The sequence below is a fragment of the Polyodon spathula genome, chromosome 1 (genome assembly GCF_017654505.1).
Source record: "Polyodon spathula isolate WHYD16114869_AA chromosome 1, ASM1765450v1, whole genome shotgun sequence".
Lineage (NCBI taxonomy): Eukaryota > Metazoa > Chordata > Actinopteri > Acipenseriformes > Polyodontidae > Polyodon > Polyodon spathula.
The window spans coordinates 13493767-13510855 of NC_054534.1; the positions used below are offsets into that span (position 1 = coordinate 13493767).

The 17089-nt window shown below is 35.4% G+C and overlaps 1 protein-coding gene across 6 annotated transcripts in view; it reads left to right on the plus strand.

Annotated features, from left to right (window-relative positions):
* The first annotated feature begins 3883 nt into the window (after window positions 1-3883).
* ctif (CBP80/20-dependent translation initiation factor) overlaps window positions 3884-17089 on the plus strand; it is a 153847-nt gene continuing 140641 nt past the window's right edge. The window contains exon 1 of one of the 6 annotated variants that reach the window (XM_041247598.1): window positions 3884-4039. Coding sequence is in view for 4 of the 6 variants with exons in the window: in XM_041247627.1 (XP_041103561.1) it covers window positions 11205-11213 (9 nt within the window). In the remaining 2 variants the exon portion in view is untranslated. The other 5 variants (XM_041247608.1, XM_041247627.1, XM_041247635.1 and 2 more) reach the window with 5 other exon arrangements.

The window sequence follows — 17089 nt, forward strand, 5'->3', positions numbered from 1 at the left end:
CCCCAATGCAGGCTACAATATCTATTCACTACTTGTATTTAGTGCGTTTTGCGTCATCATAACCAAAGTGTGATTATTTAAATACACATTTAACAGAATGTTATTTTTCATCAAACTGCTACGTAATTGGAGTACAATATCATTCAACACCATTTTTAATCTTTATACGCAAATTTACCTAAATGTTGGTGGTTCTACATAACGGATCACTATTATACAGATCAATATTAATCAGAATAAACGTATAGATTATTATTTAGCTATATTTGATGGTTATTAGTGTACTGTTAATATGTAACAAAGTTATTTTAAGACTTTTTTTTTTTTCAAAGTTTGTTTTTATGAATACAAATACAGTTTAATATATATGAAACAGTTCAATTTCTACTGTTGTTTATGAAACCACTCATAGCCGAGAGCATCACACAAACTTTGAGAAAAACATTCTTAAAATAACTGTGTAAGGAGCCCATTTCATCTAACCTCACAATTGTGTCTTAAATAGTCGGTTTTCCACAAAAGGCACATAGCCCCTTCCAAACATCATATAGCCACACAGATAAATAATATAAAGGAAGTGCACTTCATGCATTCACTTCATTGTTCATGTCATGGGAATATTCCTTGTTTATTTGTCATCAATATATAAAGTGCTAAATCCAGGCCTTTTGACAGCCATCATTTAAAGTTCAATATAGAGATTAGGTTTACTGTGTAACGAGCCTTTATTTTAAACAGCATGATTCAGTTTAAAACTGCAAGAGCTTCTTTCACCACTGGAGGGAGCCGGTGTGTGTGTGTTTGGAACCGTTACTAAACAAGAAGATGTAATGAATTCAGTGGTCACTGCATTCCATGTAAAGTACAACATGCTGTGTAACATTTGTGCAATATTTCTTTAAGTATTGCATTTCCACTTATTTAATACTAGCTATTATGACTGTGCTCAGAGCCTGGTATAGAGAGCACACTCCAGCAAGGTGCAAGAATCACACTTCCTGGGAAAGGTACATTTCATTTTTACAGGTTGTTTTTTAAGAGGCCTATCTCACAGACAAAAGACATAGGAGCCACAGTGACTGGAAAGGGCTGCTAGTAGACTTAGTAAAAAAAAAAAAAAAAAAAAAAAAAAAAAAAAAAAATCAAATAAACTTTCCTATGAAGAGGGGACATTTCATAACTAAGAATTTTAGACCTTAGCTTAGTGAACAGATCTGCATTCAAGGAAGGATTTAAGAACATAAGAACATAAGAAAGTTTACAAATGAGAGGAGGCCATTTGGTTGTTAGTAGCTTATTGATCCCAGAATCTCATCAAGCAGCTTCTTGAAGGATCCCAGGGTTATACTGGCTATTGTATGTATCCTTTTAACAGTATCAAACATTATTTTGAGTACTACAAGCATAGTACTGACAATAACAGAACTGCTGTACATTTCTGATTTAAAAAAAAAAAAAAAAGCTTTTTTGTTGCATATTGGTGTAATTTATCATTTCACTGAGCAAAATAGAAAATCGAGTTTAAGCTGAAATATTAAAGCAGACTTACACTTCTGAAATGGACAAGTTAGTACATTTATTAAAAGCCCACCAACAAAGATTTAGACAACTATTTGTGCAATCTTCAAATACAAGGGATTTTTATTTTGTGTTTGGACCTTTTTACAAATGTCTGCTGAACATTAGTTGGCCTGTTATTGTGGTGTAAACAAAGATCGATCTAGTGCTGCTGTCAGCCCACATCCGCAAAAACACGAGTGTTGTGCAGAAAAACCACAGCACAGTATTGTCACCTTTCTTGGCAGTTTCAGGTCACGCAGATTATAATCACACAGTACGCAGTGACAGATGCCAGACTGATGCAGCCAAGGGTGACTGTAGATTAAAGCAGCACATTATCTTTTATCACACTACCTGTATACTGCTCCCAAAACCAGAACATTGTAATGGTTGTAATGGTGTAATGTTTTACTCCCTCAGCTCCATCACAAGGATTGGCTGCTTTCAGTTATGAGTTTATTGAATAAAAACAGAATGGCAGGCTATTGAACTGCACAAGCTAAACTTGGGGGGCAGGCTGGGAAAATGATTGCTAACGTATTTCTGCTCTCTAAGAATATCAGCTTATTGTATGCATGTTTGCATGTATGCATGTTTTGAGAGAGCAGATTTCCAAGGTGTGGTAATGTGTTATTGCAATCTGAACTGACCAAAAAAAAAAAAAAAAAAAAAAAAAGCAAAAGCAAAACAGGAATTTGAATTAAGTTCACTACATTTCCATTCTGAAATACCTGGCTGCAGTAATAAAATAAAAAGAATCCCCCATACTTCGAGATGTTTTAATTTTACCATATTGTAGAGATTAGAAGCGCATAAACTTGTGAGTGGCTTTTAGTGTTGCATGAGACTAGATGTAAAATGATGATGATTAACGAGGGTTATAAAAGCGCACCCTGTGAGCTAGCTGAGAGTTGGGGTTGGTGTTGTAGTTGGGGTTGGTGTTTGGAAAATGCTGTGAGTAGCATGCAGATTGCTGTAACCTGATATACTTGCCTTAACAATAAACGTGTTATTGTTTTGTAAGATTCTTGCTACCGCTTTTTGTTCCTTCATCAATAATTTATTGCTATTTCATTTTATGCAGTGCACATTTTTTTTGGATATATATATAGCGGATATAGGTTATATTGTAGCGGAATAGGTTAACGCAGGCAGGCGCATCACACAGGGCGAGGCAATCCACACACAGGCGGAGGGCGGGCGCAAACCCGGGACCTCTCGCACTGAAGCATAGCACCGATACCGCTGTACAAAAGAGCCGGCTCCTTTGCAAGGAGCAAATATCGGGCTTATGTCTCTGTTTGTGATTACGTCACCTACCAGCCCTGCTGCTGCCTACCCCCATGCATACTATATATATATATATATATATATATATATCTATATATATATACAAAAAAAAAATTGTGCACTTATTATTGTAACCATCTCGGTTAACGCAGACAGTATATATCAGGACCTTTTGAACAGAAGTCCTTCTTCAGCTGTGTGGAAAGAAAGCTAGGTAATTTACAATACAGAAGAATAAAAGAAAATAAATTGATACAGACTTAATACCATTATGTGTAAAGATTGAATTAGAAAGGGATAGTAGATTGTTATATTATTCATTATGTAGTAAATGACATCACAAACACATTACGTAGTTATGTGGTGTTGTAGTACTGGGGCTTAGCAGTAGATGGCCTGTTAATGTGCTGACATCTTGGATCTGTGTAGATTAATGCAAACTTAGAAACAACGTGGTCTGAGTTTGTACTTATGCCTGATCCAAATGAATTGCCTTAGAATCGTAATTACTCCACTGCACAACACCGAGAGTGCCGTTCCTTCCCCTGCACCCGCCAGCACCTTTTCTTCAAAGCCCCGTGGCAAACATTTAAGACATTTCCATTTAAACTAATCGTGATATCAATAATATTATTATTATAGAAATAATAGAATACAATAGTTTTGTGTTGTCGATATAATCACTGGACAACCATGACCTATCAATCAAAAATAAATAAATTAATTAACATTTAGTACAATCACATAGCAAATACATCACATTGCAACAGTTGCCTTTCCGGGATCCGGGTTAGATTAGAAAAGAATGAAGAATTATTTTATTCGTTTGAGAAGAAATCTTATTTTATAAGTGATTATATTATGTCGGAGGGGGGTCAAAAAGTGGAAGACATGATGCTATATGATCGTCTGGACGAAGCAACTGCCCCCTGTATCTCGGTACCGCGGTAAGAGGAAAAAAAAAAACTACATCTCCCAGAATTCCCACTTTGTCTTTGCACATGTCCTGTTTTAAGACAGACTGAACGTCACATTCCTGCATTTTTTTCTGTGTGTCAGGGACCAGTCTTTCCTTCTGGTCACATTTCTCTCCGCAGTAACACACCCAGCAAAGACATGAGACTGGAACCAGGGATTTAAAACCAGGAGGCTGTCCCGCACTCCAGATCAATTAGAAGCCCAGTATTAGGTGAATATCTTTGTTTATATGATTCAGATTGCGCAAGTTTAAAGCCTCCTTTGCCGGGCAGTTTAAGTGTTTACAGTGGAGACAGGCAGTGGGTTGGATTCTGTGAAACTGTAGTTGCGGCTTGCTGCCAGGTGGGTTTAATAACATGACAGTATGGACATTATCATTATGGTTTTTATTTTATTTTATTATTATTTATTATTTAATGTAATGTGTTTGTTTTTTATTATAACAACATGTTTATTTCACCTGTTGAAGTTGACAATATGGGAATTGTGTTTTTCAGCATTCAAACGCAGCACTAGTGTTAAATAGTAGATGTCAAAAGTTGTCCTCTGCAGTGATTTTCTATGGGTTATGAAAGGTTTAATTCTCAATGATAACCATGTTTTACGAGCTTGCTGCTTAACAAAGGAGAATTACAAAAGTACAAAATCCGTCACAGGCTGAAGAATCAGTGTTACTGGAAGTACTGGAAATAGAATGTGGCGGACACTGGCGTTAAACGTTAGGGCGGGGGACGCATTCATGTAGGCCGGACAGAAATTTGTGGATACTCATGGTACCGTTATGCAGTTTCAACATTCATTTTATTTATATATATATATATATATATATATATATATATATATATATATATATATATATATATATATATATATATATATCGTATCGTATTCTGGATTTTTGTTACATAATAACGCTATGATTATATATTTTTTGTAACCGCCCCCCCCCTCCAAAAAATAATAAAATAAAACAACAAAAAACAAATGTGTGCAATATAAAATATATTATGAACCTTGGTGACTTGACTGACTGCATATCGCACATACTTTACATACTCCTGTGTTTTGCAACTGTATGGTATGCACTTTGATTGTTAACGTTAAAACACGTATATTTAGAATGTAACATAAATACATGCCATCATGTTTGATTTTCCATTAACATGTCTTCATTTGCAAAGTATTTTACAATATATACAAGTAAAGCCAGACGGACATCATTACAATTAAAACTGGAGCGGTCGGTCGATATTTTTGCGCGTAGTATTGACATCAGCTCGTGCAGCTGGACAAAGAAAGATGCATGCTTTCAAAATAACAACCCTGGTATTGACAAGCATTGTTGTAAGTCCTGTGTTTCTTGTGGCAGAAGGTATTGCAGACCGTTACAACAGCATGACAAATCGTGCATACGCAGATGGTTGTTACAAAGTTTATTTTTTGAACAGGTGTACGAAAAGTGGCAACATGCGTGACACTTTTTTTTTTTTTTTTGCATTTATTTCATTGTGCGATGGAAATTGACAATGTTATATACATTATGTATAGGTGTGGTTCATGTCCGAGATAAAATAATGACAAAAAGGATTTACAGTCAACAAATCGACATTTTTATTTCCAAGCCAGATTTTTTTTTTCAAAAAAAAAAAAAAAAGGGAAAAGGAAATTGGATCAGAAGTCCTGCAGATGGGAGGATGTTGTTTGTTTGCCAAGCTTTGCCACGTAAGTGAGCGCATGGACTATTAAATTGGCATGTAATACAGCGTCTCACTGGGATGTTAATGTTGACGATCGGCCAACCAGACGGCGAACTGCACCGAGACCGCATGTGATTTGTGTTTTTATTTATTTATTTATTTTTATCAGAAATGCAGTCCGCTGATCCCTCCCCCTCCTCCAGTGATTAGTAAAACGCCTTTTCTATAGTCCACGGCTCTTGCATCAAGAGGCTGATGTCAGTTAACTGTCATATTTGTAATGCTGCAGATGTTAAAAGTAATCTTTTTAATTAATGGATGGCATGGTGCTGTATTCATGGTCCTCCCTTTTTGATGTAAGAGCCCTTATTACTTTTTTTTTCGTTTTTTGTACGGGCTGAGATGCCATTATAGTACATATGCATATAGTATATACTAGTAATATATCGTAGAATGTAATTAATATTATTGTGGTTGGGTTATACAGTAGTGTTCCCGTCAGTTGGTTGTATTTGTATGCAGTTGAAATGAATATGATTTCTCAGTTTGGCAAAATAGACTTTTGGCAGTTAGGTTCTTGTAGTTACCCTGCCAGCGTGCTGTGTAACTTAAATGAGGGTGGCAGTGTAACACTTTTGGATTTTGCAACAAAACCATTGACTGGTTTGAGGATAGCTTGTGGTGTTTAGCATGACATTATTGGTTATAGCTTCGAGGTGCGAAGTCAGGATAACTATTGTATTCTGATTGGACCAAATTACTACAAATTACAAAACTCACAACACTACTGATGTGTGATCTGTACATGTGTGTGTGTATCTACTGCATTATCTGCAAGAAATGCAACACATTGTATATTGGGGAAACTAAAAGGCTTTTAGCAGACTGGTTTGCAGAACACATAAGAAGCATGTATCTTCTGATGAAGCCCATCACTGATGATCACACTTCTGAAGACATCACATTCTGTGTGATCAATCAGTGTGCTATGGAACAAATGTTGCTGGGAAACAAAAGGAACGACAGTTTATCTTCAAACTGGTAAAACATCAATCTCTTTCCTACTTTCACCTGAAGAAGAGACCTTTGAGGTCTTGAAAGCTTGTGAATAATTATTATTTAGTTAGTCCAATAAAAGGTATCACTTCTCCTTCTCTTTGGCTATCATCTCTGGACTAATACGGCTATCATTTCATCTATCTTCAAACTGGGAACTTTGAAACCTCTGGGAATGAAAACTCTATTCTAATAATCATGACACCATCCACAGAATTTTTGTATAATTACAATTCTTGAATGACAACAAGTTTACTGCCCTGTTTACTTTTCTTTTTAAACAGCTGAAGAAGGGCTGTTGCCCGAAACGTCCTGAAAATAAAAGATTTTTTAATCTTTTAAACTTTTTCTTTCATTTCTATATATATATATATATATATATATATATATATATATATATATATATATATATATATTAGCTCAAAGAGCCAGCTGCCCAACGTTTCGATATGTTGTACATATCTTTCTCAAGGGAGCATGTGTTTGAATCAAAACATTGGAGGTATTTATAGGTTTTTGACGGCATGACAACTATTTACTGTTTATATTCAAATCCATGATTTATTCTTACATGATGTAATGGTGTTCTATATATTGTGACATAATTTTTACTTCTATCTTTAAATCTGTATTAATTCTAATTAACATTATTTTATATAAACTTATATTTATATTATCATGCAGTGCTGGCTGTGTGGATCAGCCTTGATTTGACCTCCCCAGCGCATCAGCATGCACAACTTTTGAACAATTTTTGTTTATTAGTTAATTAGTTCATACTTTTCTGTTGAGTCTTGCTGGCATAATTGTGTTCAGTCTATTTATCCATTTACTTTCATTTATTCTTTTATATGTCGCATTGTCTAATTTTAGCTGTTCTAATACTACAAACTTTACATAATGTATGTCATGTCCTTGACTGGTGAAGTGCTGTACTATTGGTTCGTTTTTTTTTTTTTATTTCTAATTAATGAAGGATATATATATATACACACACATACATATATTAGGGGTGAGATATATACGTGTATCAATGTATTGCGATACTCTACAGCACGATACGATACACCATTCGTGTGTTGCGATACAAGCTTGAAATGAGTAGCTAATATGCCACATTTAATAAACTGTAAATCACGAAAGAAAAAATCTGGGTTGGTTGAACTTCATCTCCACTTGATCCTAGACATATCCCATTGTGCAATGAGCTGGTCAGATGCTTCTGGAATTTAAGCTGGAGTAGAGGAAGCAATGGCGAGTTCTTCATTTTAATTTAATTTAATTCAAGGGTACAACCATTAATGAAAACTGATATGGACAAAAACATGAAATACATGACTTAACAATAATAAAAAGTTAAACACAATTTAGAAAAAAAGAAACTTTTATAATAATAATAATAATAATAATAATAATAATAATAATAATAATAATAACTAGAACTGCCAGGCAATTTTATGGCTCCCAAGCCCCAGTATCAGTACCTGTCTAAGCGTGTTTAGTTCTCAATGTGCCAAGTTTAAAATCAGCAACTTCAACTGTTCCACGGAAGATTTTGAAAGTTTTTTTTTTTTCAAAAATGCGTCAGGCAGCCATCTTGTTGAATGCGAGTTTCTTAAAAGTCAGTTGTATTGCTACAGTGTCAAGGATGATGCTTGTGAAGTTTTGAGTTAGTCAAGTAAACCAACAGTTTGTCAACTGATGCAGTTTTAAATTTCAGATGTAAACTTACACCTGGTGGCCATCTTGTTTTATAAAACATAACCATTTTGACATATTTGTATCCCATTGTTACTGGGACGATAACTACCAAGTTTGGAGTTTGTTGGACAAACAGTTTTCAAACAGCAGCAGTTTGTTGTTAGGGGAGCGTTTCGATAAGATTTGTGGCAGCCATTTTGACATGAAAATTTATCACTTCTGCTTCGCAAACTTGATGCGGGTTTGAATGCTGATGATATATGCCAAGTTTCAGATCAATCGCTTCACCGGTTCCCAAGAAGAAGATTTCGAAAAGTTTTATCGAAAAATGCGTCACAGCGATAATTGCAAGGACGCAGCAGCAAAATTTTTTCAGCATCTGACAGTCAACGTATCCAGCTTGTTAACTGCAAAGTCAGAACCTGATCAGTCACGCAGCTTTGAAGCAGCAGCAGTTTAAAGTTTTGGGAAGAAAAAAATAATATTAAAAAAACAAAAAATAAACAAAAAAACTTTAACAATAACAATAGGCTTCCCAGCCTTTGGCTAGGAAGTCTAATAATAGGCCCAAATAAAATAGCAATCAGGGAATACTGACACTGTGCTAAAGACTTCAGAACAGGCTGCAGAAACACTGCCTGCCCAATGGGAGTTGAGACAGTGGTGATTCTGGCCTGTGGGAGTGTAGAGGAGGCGGAGACACCCTTCTTTGTTTGTTGTTGACAGAGGAATCAGGAAGCGAGCAGTGTCTGTATGACTAATTTTACTAAAGTTAATAGTTTTTATATTCAAATGCTATATATTACTTTTTATCCTTCTGTGAGAGAGCATTTTATTTTATATAAATAGGTAATATTTTCATTACCAGTTTTAATGTATTGCTCTCCTTTTAATGTTTCCTAATCATAGCCCAGTGTAATGTATGTCTCTCTCTCTCTCTCTCTCTCTCTCTCCTATATATATATATATATATATGTGTGTGTGTATGTGTGTGTGTATATATATATATATATATCTATATATGTGTAATATATATATATATATATATAAATAATCACACACATACAAGGAAAGTCTGTCATTTTGTGAGGGAGGATATGGCTGCTGTTAACTGTGAAGAGACGGAAATGGCAAGGAATGAAAAAAAGTACAAAAATTAAGTAAATACAGTGTCAACTTTATGTACTATTTATTTTGGGAATAAACAAACAGTTTAACTTGAGCTGCTATTTGGCATCGTCTGTTTTGCAGTTAATTCACTGGGTTAAAGTAAGGCCTACACAACGTATTCTTTACTCCTGGGATATTTTTTTTTACTTTAACATGTTACGTAGTGTGACAACTTGCTGTAAAATAAAGGCACACACAGAGTCAAAGCCCCCCTGCTCCCCTACTGCTACACTGTTCTGTCAAGAGCCCTTCATGTGGCTAAGTGACTGCAATTGTATGGAGTATTGTAATACCGTATATGAGTTATTCAAAGTGATGCTTAATGGAACGTTTAGAATACCTTGTCATGATCTGAAACTGCTTGCTGTTTTTGTTGCTTGCTCCTTGTCACTGCTACCCAGTGTTCCCTCTTAGCTTTTTAGATACTGATAAACTTGCCATTTTGCCTGAGAAAGGGTAACACTATGTAACACAGTTTTTGTTCCTGGGTAGTAAGGGAACTGGCAAATGTGTGTCTTTTCATTCACATAAAGTCAGAAAAAAACAACATATGAATCCAAATTAACATGTATTTATACTAGAGTAATACAAAAATGACTACAAAGGATTTAGAAATGAGTAGTTTTTTGAGATTTACGATTATACTGTATTTACAGTATAATCGTAAATTTCGAAAAACTACTCACTTCTAAATCTTTTGTAGTCATCACTTGACTCATTACTGGCATTAAAATAAACATAAAAACCTAAGGATTATATTCAGTTCAGAAAACCAAATGTCCAGCACAGCTGTGAGAATGATATTCAGTTGTGAGAGTCTTCTGCTAACAGTAGTTCAGTCTACAAATAAAGGTGTTTTGAAAAGACCTGTTTAGCTTATTGCTGGCATTTACAATAACAATAAAAACTATGAAACAGTTTAGTAACAGTCCAGCAATGTCATGTGAGAGTAATCCCATGTACAGTATTTCACAAATTAAGTTTAGTGTTTTACTGGCATTATAATAATCAGGATAAAATGGGAAACACTGATAAAGGCGTGTTGACTGACTCTTTGCTCTAAAACAGGTTCACTGCTGTGTATTACTCGATTTGTAATTTAAATAGTGCCCATTTTAACGTAAATGCATAATTAATCCTCTCAGTTGTTTCTTTCCTAATTCTGCAGTGTTATTTGCATGATTTAAAGAGGTCTGCCTCCAGACAGAGTGTCTTTATGAAACCAACGGTGTGTAGTGTAGTGACTACATCCTTTACACAGTAAAGTGATCAATTTCCTTTAAGGATTGTGTAGCTAGAAAAATACTTTTGAGCTCATTTCTTAGTTGTCAGAAAATATAATTCAATTAAACGGCCATGGTTTAAATTGCTAATTATAGTTTCATTAAAAGCAGGTAGCGTGGAAAGAAATAAACTTCGGGAAAGGTCTGCCTTGAGTGCAGTACCTTAGGTCTTAGTTTTTCAGAATAGAATGCAGTGCTTTGCCATTGTTGCCATCTTATTTGCTTTCTTATTCTCTGTGTGTTTATGGGACTGGCATTAGGATATTTAATAGTATTTACTTGTACATGATAACGCTAATTATAGCAAAACTGAGAATACTATCCCATCATCCTCATATAGATAATCAGATTCTTTTAGCTCTGTCTTACAGAAACATTCCTTTTTTTCTTTGTTGGTGCAGCCGCCATGTTGAGTTTCAGCAGACATGGAGTGAAGTCACATGATGAGTAAACTTGCCAAAAATAAATAATGGACATGGTATGTCTTCTTCAATTACTCTACATTTAAATGTGTTTTTTCGACTAATGTGCTGATTACATTTTTACCAGTTTCAAAACGTTTGAAATTAGTTCTGAAATGGTAGTTTTTTAAAAGGGAAATAAAAGTCAAAGTTTGAGTGGTGATTTATATTTGTTTACCTGAGTATTTATACTTCTAAATAATGCAGGAAGATTGTGCTTCACTGACTTTAGTATTCAATTATATGACGAGTTAAAAACTGTAAAGTTCGTGAGCAGCACTCTCTATAGAGGCAGAATCGCGGGACTTGCTGGTGTCCGAGCGAGTGCTGCACTAATGTGACGTGCATTTTTACAGAGGGAAATCAGAGAATCAGCTGCAAGACAGACAAAAATATGCTTATGTTAATGCTTTGCACTAATGTTCTCAAAATAATAGGTTTACCTCGAGAGGCTGGAGTCTCGATTGAGGTTGATATTTATGATAATAACTTGCGAAAGTTAGTAAACCGAGTGCGAAGGTTGTTGCCAGTTACTGTGAAAAATGCACGCATTTTAGCCTTAGAGGGAACGCTGCTGCTACCTGAAAGACCCTGTAGCTGGTTCTTGGAGTGCATGTGTGCCTTTAGAGAAGCAGCTGGGACGCATAACAGGAGACTCATTGCTAAGCAACTAATTGAGGAGGTGGGCTGCCCGGTGCTGAGCTCCTCGGGAGGTTCGGATTGGCTGGGGGTCTGCCCAGGACAGCTGAGTGGAGCTTAAAAAAGCATCTGCACTACAACCCATGCACGCAACATAAATTATTATTATTTTTTTTTTTTTTTCTGTTGCAACCTGGAAATAACATCTTATAAACCATCTGACACTCATTACACTGACAGCAAAAGTTGTGTGTGCAGTCCTTTCAGAAGACTTTACCTTAGTCCATGACCTACTGTAAAAGGGCTGCCATTTTGTGGTCCATTTATTCAGCACCTGTCAGGCACGTCGGGTCCAATGTTTATTTTACACGCGCTGCTTAAATAATTTTATTCATAGTAAAACAGGTTTAACCCTTTGCGGTCCTATGTGGGACCAGATCCGACATTGCAATTTTCACTTTCCAGTCCGACGTCCGACATCATCAAAAAGACATCAAGCAGATGTCTATAGTCTTTTTTTTTTCCGGAAATAGCTGAGAAAACCTTTCAATGGCCAAGTGAGATCGATAGGAGCCGAATGAAGCAAAAATAAAAAGGGGGCCTATCTGTGCAATACATATTTCCCCTGCACCATAGTGACAACACAGACACAAACAAAGAAGATAGTTCAAAGAATAACACTGACATTTGCAGAGCTTTTTTTGAGATATTATAGTAATAAAATAATGACTTAGATCGCATTATTGAGTAGTTTGGTGATAAAATGAGTGATCAGGAGAGGATTTATCAGTATGCACTACTATGAAGAGGTATGTAAAAAATGCTGCAAACAAGGGGTGGGGCTGAATGGCCTTTCTTATGCAGCGCTCTTGAAACCTGTTTTCCTCTGGGGGGAAAAAAAAAAAATGAAACAGCGTGTGTGAAAATAAATTAGACCAGACGCGCCTGACAAGCGCTGAATAAATGGATCGCTAAGGGTTAAAAGGCACTGCATATCAACAGGACACTAAGAATATATTACGGTTGTTACAAGGCAGTAACTAAAATCTCATTTAAAAAATACAAGTGTGTGGTGTGGAGTAACATTCCATTCCTTTCCAATGTAGTCATACATTTAATTATATTCTGACAAAACATAAATATCTTTTCAATAATAAAGTCTAGAAATAGTAGACTTTTCCATTGATAAAATTTACATTTCAAATGCTATGTAAGATTTGTTTTGAACAAAACACACATACTATCTGGCACAATGTACATTTGCTTCACCTTTCCAACACTGAAGAGGATTTTCAGCAGCTCTGCAATACATTCAAATCATAACGCTGCACTTTTTGTCACTGCACCAACATTGGAAAGCCTTGTCAAAAGCATATTCAGAAATGTTATCAAGATTTGGCGTGTCAACAATCATTAGCAAGTTTACGTGTGTCACTCTAAGCTGATTTCCTACATTTGTTTTTATTGTATTGCAGTGGCTGAAACTGTGCTCACAGTTAACTGTTGATAATGGTACTATATTTACAAGTGGAGTTGATTTTAGTTATGTAGGGAAAACTAGGTGGTTCTAGTGAGGTACCAGTAGTAATGAACAGGTTTTGGTTTGGGACTGCAAATAATGGTGGCTTTATTGGAGATCTATGAAGTCAATGAAAGCAAATTGGGGCTAATAATTTTGGCTTTTTAATTTCATAGTAACCTCTGGCGTGACGGTTATGTGAGATTTAACTTTTATATATGAATTGAATGTTTCTTACCTGACTTCACTGGAACATAATTAGAACCCCAAAGTCTGAATTCGATCCGTTCTTGGCCAGGTAATCTGCAGTCCACATAGCTGATATAACAGCTTCCTTTTCTTTGCTGAAGGTTTTGACGGTGGCACGCTCTGTACATGGCTGCATTGCTTTTGCTTCATGTGCTCTTTTGTACAGCCGTGTTTTGTTAAATTCTTTTACAAAATCTTGGCAGCCTTTCGTAAATGCATTCTTTCTTTGCTAATGAACTACAGTTTATTAGAATATTTTCTGCATTATAGACAACCCATAGGAGTAGAGATTTCCAGTTTGTCTGAAACTTTGCCAATTCTTTTCTTGTTTTGTCTGATGCATTTAAACTTTGTGTGGCGATGTGTCCCCCCCCCCCCTCAGGTTACATTATCCCCTGTAATTCCAAGTTTTTCAGGTTCTTGAATTTTGAGTACTGTGCATTTCAAGAAAGAGAAAGAAAGAAAACAATTGAAACCACTGAGATCTATGGAACGCCGATAGTGACGTTTTAAATGTTTCCATTGAGATTAGTAAAAAAAAAAAAAAAAAAAAAAAAAAAAAAAGAAAAGAAAAAAGTCATATTATGTAATTGTGTTTAAGCTACCAACACATGATTGGTAACTGTTTTAAAATGAAACAAGCAACATGCAAACATAAGTAGTCATCACTAGTGATGACTGGACTAACTTTCTTTTGTTACTTTCAAAAAACACTCGGAATTGACGAGAGTGACCAGTGAAAACACTGCTCTCCAGTCAAACTAACCATTTCACAACCACACTGTTTTAACCTCTGGACACAATGACACAGATCTTTTTCACATACGCATTTCACTTCATTTTCACAAAGTATTTGATCTGGTGTGCCATTCACCTTTACTTTGTCTCTGGGAATTCTTTATGCCTCCCATTTCTAGCGAGTGATTTTAATTAAATATCCAGTCCACATAGAAGACCTCTGAGATTGTGTGGTAATACAACTATTACTCCTTGTTTTTCATGTTATTGTTATGTTTGAATAAAATAGGCTATCAACTAAAAAAATAAAAAATAAACAAATGAAGCAGTTTGGGCTACTAGACAAAGGGAGCTGAGAGCAAGTGTTAATATTCTTTCATGATTGACTTTGATTCTGAAGGCACAGTAATCCCGTTCATTGTCGATGTACAGCCCTGACTTCTGTCACACAGCACTTTCATTGTTCGTCAGCCAGACCTGGAGAAGCAGTTCCTTGGGAAAGTGGCCCATGCTCTTGGTTTTATCTCTTGTGCCACTGTAGAGAAACAACTGCCAGTCCAAGGTATTGCTTTGGTATTTTAATATTGTATTATCTGTTGGCATGAATATCCTTTAACTCAATGTGTACGCAACCAGTGCAGCATATAATAATAATAATAATAGTTATGAATAAATATGCAATATGTTGCTATTGGATACAAAGGTACGTGGGAGTGGTGTGGCTTATTTTCTTTATATCGGGGGAAGAAAATAGTGCTTCTACCAAAAAGCCATGCATTGGCAGAAGTCCTGCTATTTTTATTTATTTATTTAAAAATAATGTTGTAAAGTTCATTAATATAATAGCCTATTTTGTTCTACTTACAATCACCCCTTTTGTTGTATAATGGTACATACTAGCTGATACTAATGTTAATTTGGACCAATTGTGCATTTGTTTAGTATTTGCTGTAATTCATTGAATGAAAGTAATGAATGAAAGGCGGCAGCATCCTTATAGCTTCATCATTTTTCATGTTGGGCTTACGTAAAAGGGTGTTATTTCAACATCTAAATCTTGTTTCCAAGATTGCAGTTTTTATTTATCCCAGCGAGATGAAACAGCTGTGTGTTATGAAGCAACAGGTTACGAACCACAATGTTCTCTATGAAGCCACAGTGATATTTTCAGGCTGCTGTGTTTTGTCTGTTTGGGGGCAGCTGGCTGGTGGTCCCGATAGGGGGATGAACAGTTTGTTGTCTGACTCGGCGAAATCCATTAGCTCTATGATTTTGTTGTGACGCATTGCACAGTGTATTGTTAGAATCAAAACAAAGGCAGCTGTTTGTTTTTAGCTATAGTACTGTTACATTACCTCTGTGATCTCCAAGTAGTTTGAAAAAATAAATTGCTTTTCATTGTAATGGGTTTTGACCCTTCTTGAGTATTATAAAACTGATACAGCAGCATTCATGCAGTTAAAATGATCATATGATTAAATTGTCATACAGTTTAGTAGTGACACAAGCTTGAACGATAATTACATTTTCAGTTTGCGATTCATCAGTTAAAAATCACCAATTTCGTTTAATTGCGACTTTCTAGTTAGTTGTTCATTTTCTGCCTCTCTCACCCTTTATTTCATAGCTGTACAACTGCTCCTCTGACCTGAGGAATAAATTGACTGTCTCTGAAATTTATGTGGTGTTGGTCAGATAGACTTGTTACAAATTTACAGAACGTTTTAAAGTGTTTTGATTTATTTATTTATTTTTGAGTACTTTTATACAAAATGAAGAATATATATGTATATAAAATAATTGGGGCATTTGGTGCAGAAACGTCACCGATGGATTTAGTGAAGGTAGCCTCTGCTGATAGTAATGCACGTTCATGTTGTGAAGAGCATTCGCTTTCAGTGGAACAGCTGTTGTCTCAAAGTAAATCCAGTGATTTTGAAGCTTATTAAATGCTTAATAACAGTGATAATTATTTTTTATAAAAGTCGTTGATTTCTCCAAATAATGGTATAGGTTAATTATCTGTGTGCTAAATGTCTATTTCCAGCACCAACTGCTTTTCTATAACCTGTCTAGTATTATCTCTCAATAACAATGACATTCAGAAAGTTTCAACCAGTGTAAATGTGTTATTTTCTATACAAAACTCATATTTTAAAATAATAATAAAAAAAACAAAACACACATTATTAAGTTAATTTGAATTGTGTACTGTATTTAAATGTGGATCAATATCTGCAGTTTCAGGAACACCTTTCTTACTTGGGTTATTACACTGAAACCAGATTAAAATTTAAAAAAAGCCAATGTTACTCATTTCATCACATTATCAGTGGGCCTCCCAACAGTTTTCATTCACACAGCACATGGGGAATAAAGAATCTGAAAGGCAATAGACAGACAACAAGCTTGGGTTAGGTTTTTTTCTTGGACCGATGAAATGTGTTTATAAATAAAAGACAATGAGGTAAAGGCAATCATGTAAATGGCAAATAGAATACAGTACTGCTACCATTAAATTAAAATGCTATGTATTGTTCCATGGTGGAAGATTGTGTTTTTATTTGTTTACACTGTATTTCCCCAGTATTCAGATTAAGCTTGGAGCAAACAGTAATATTTTACCGGACATACATGTCTTGTGACAGTAATGTTATAAAAGGAGCAGGCATAGGTGTTCACAATGGAGGATTTTGTCTTGTGAGACCACATGACTGTGACCACATGATCAGGAGGCTGTGCGGTGCA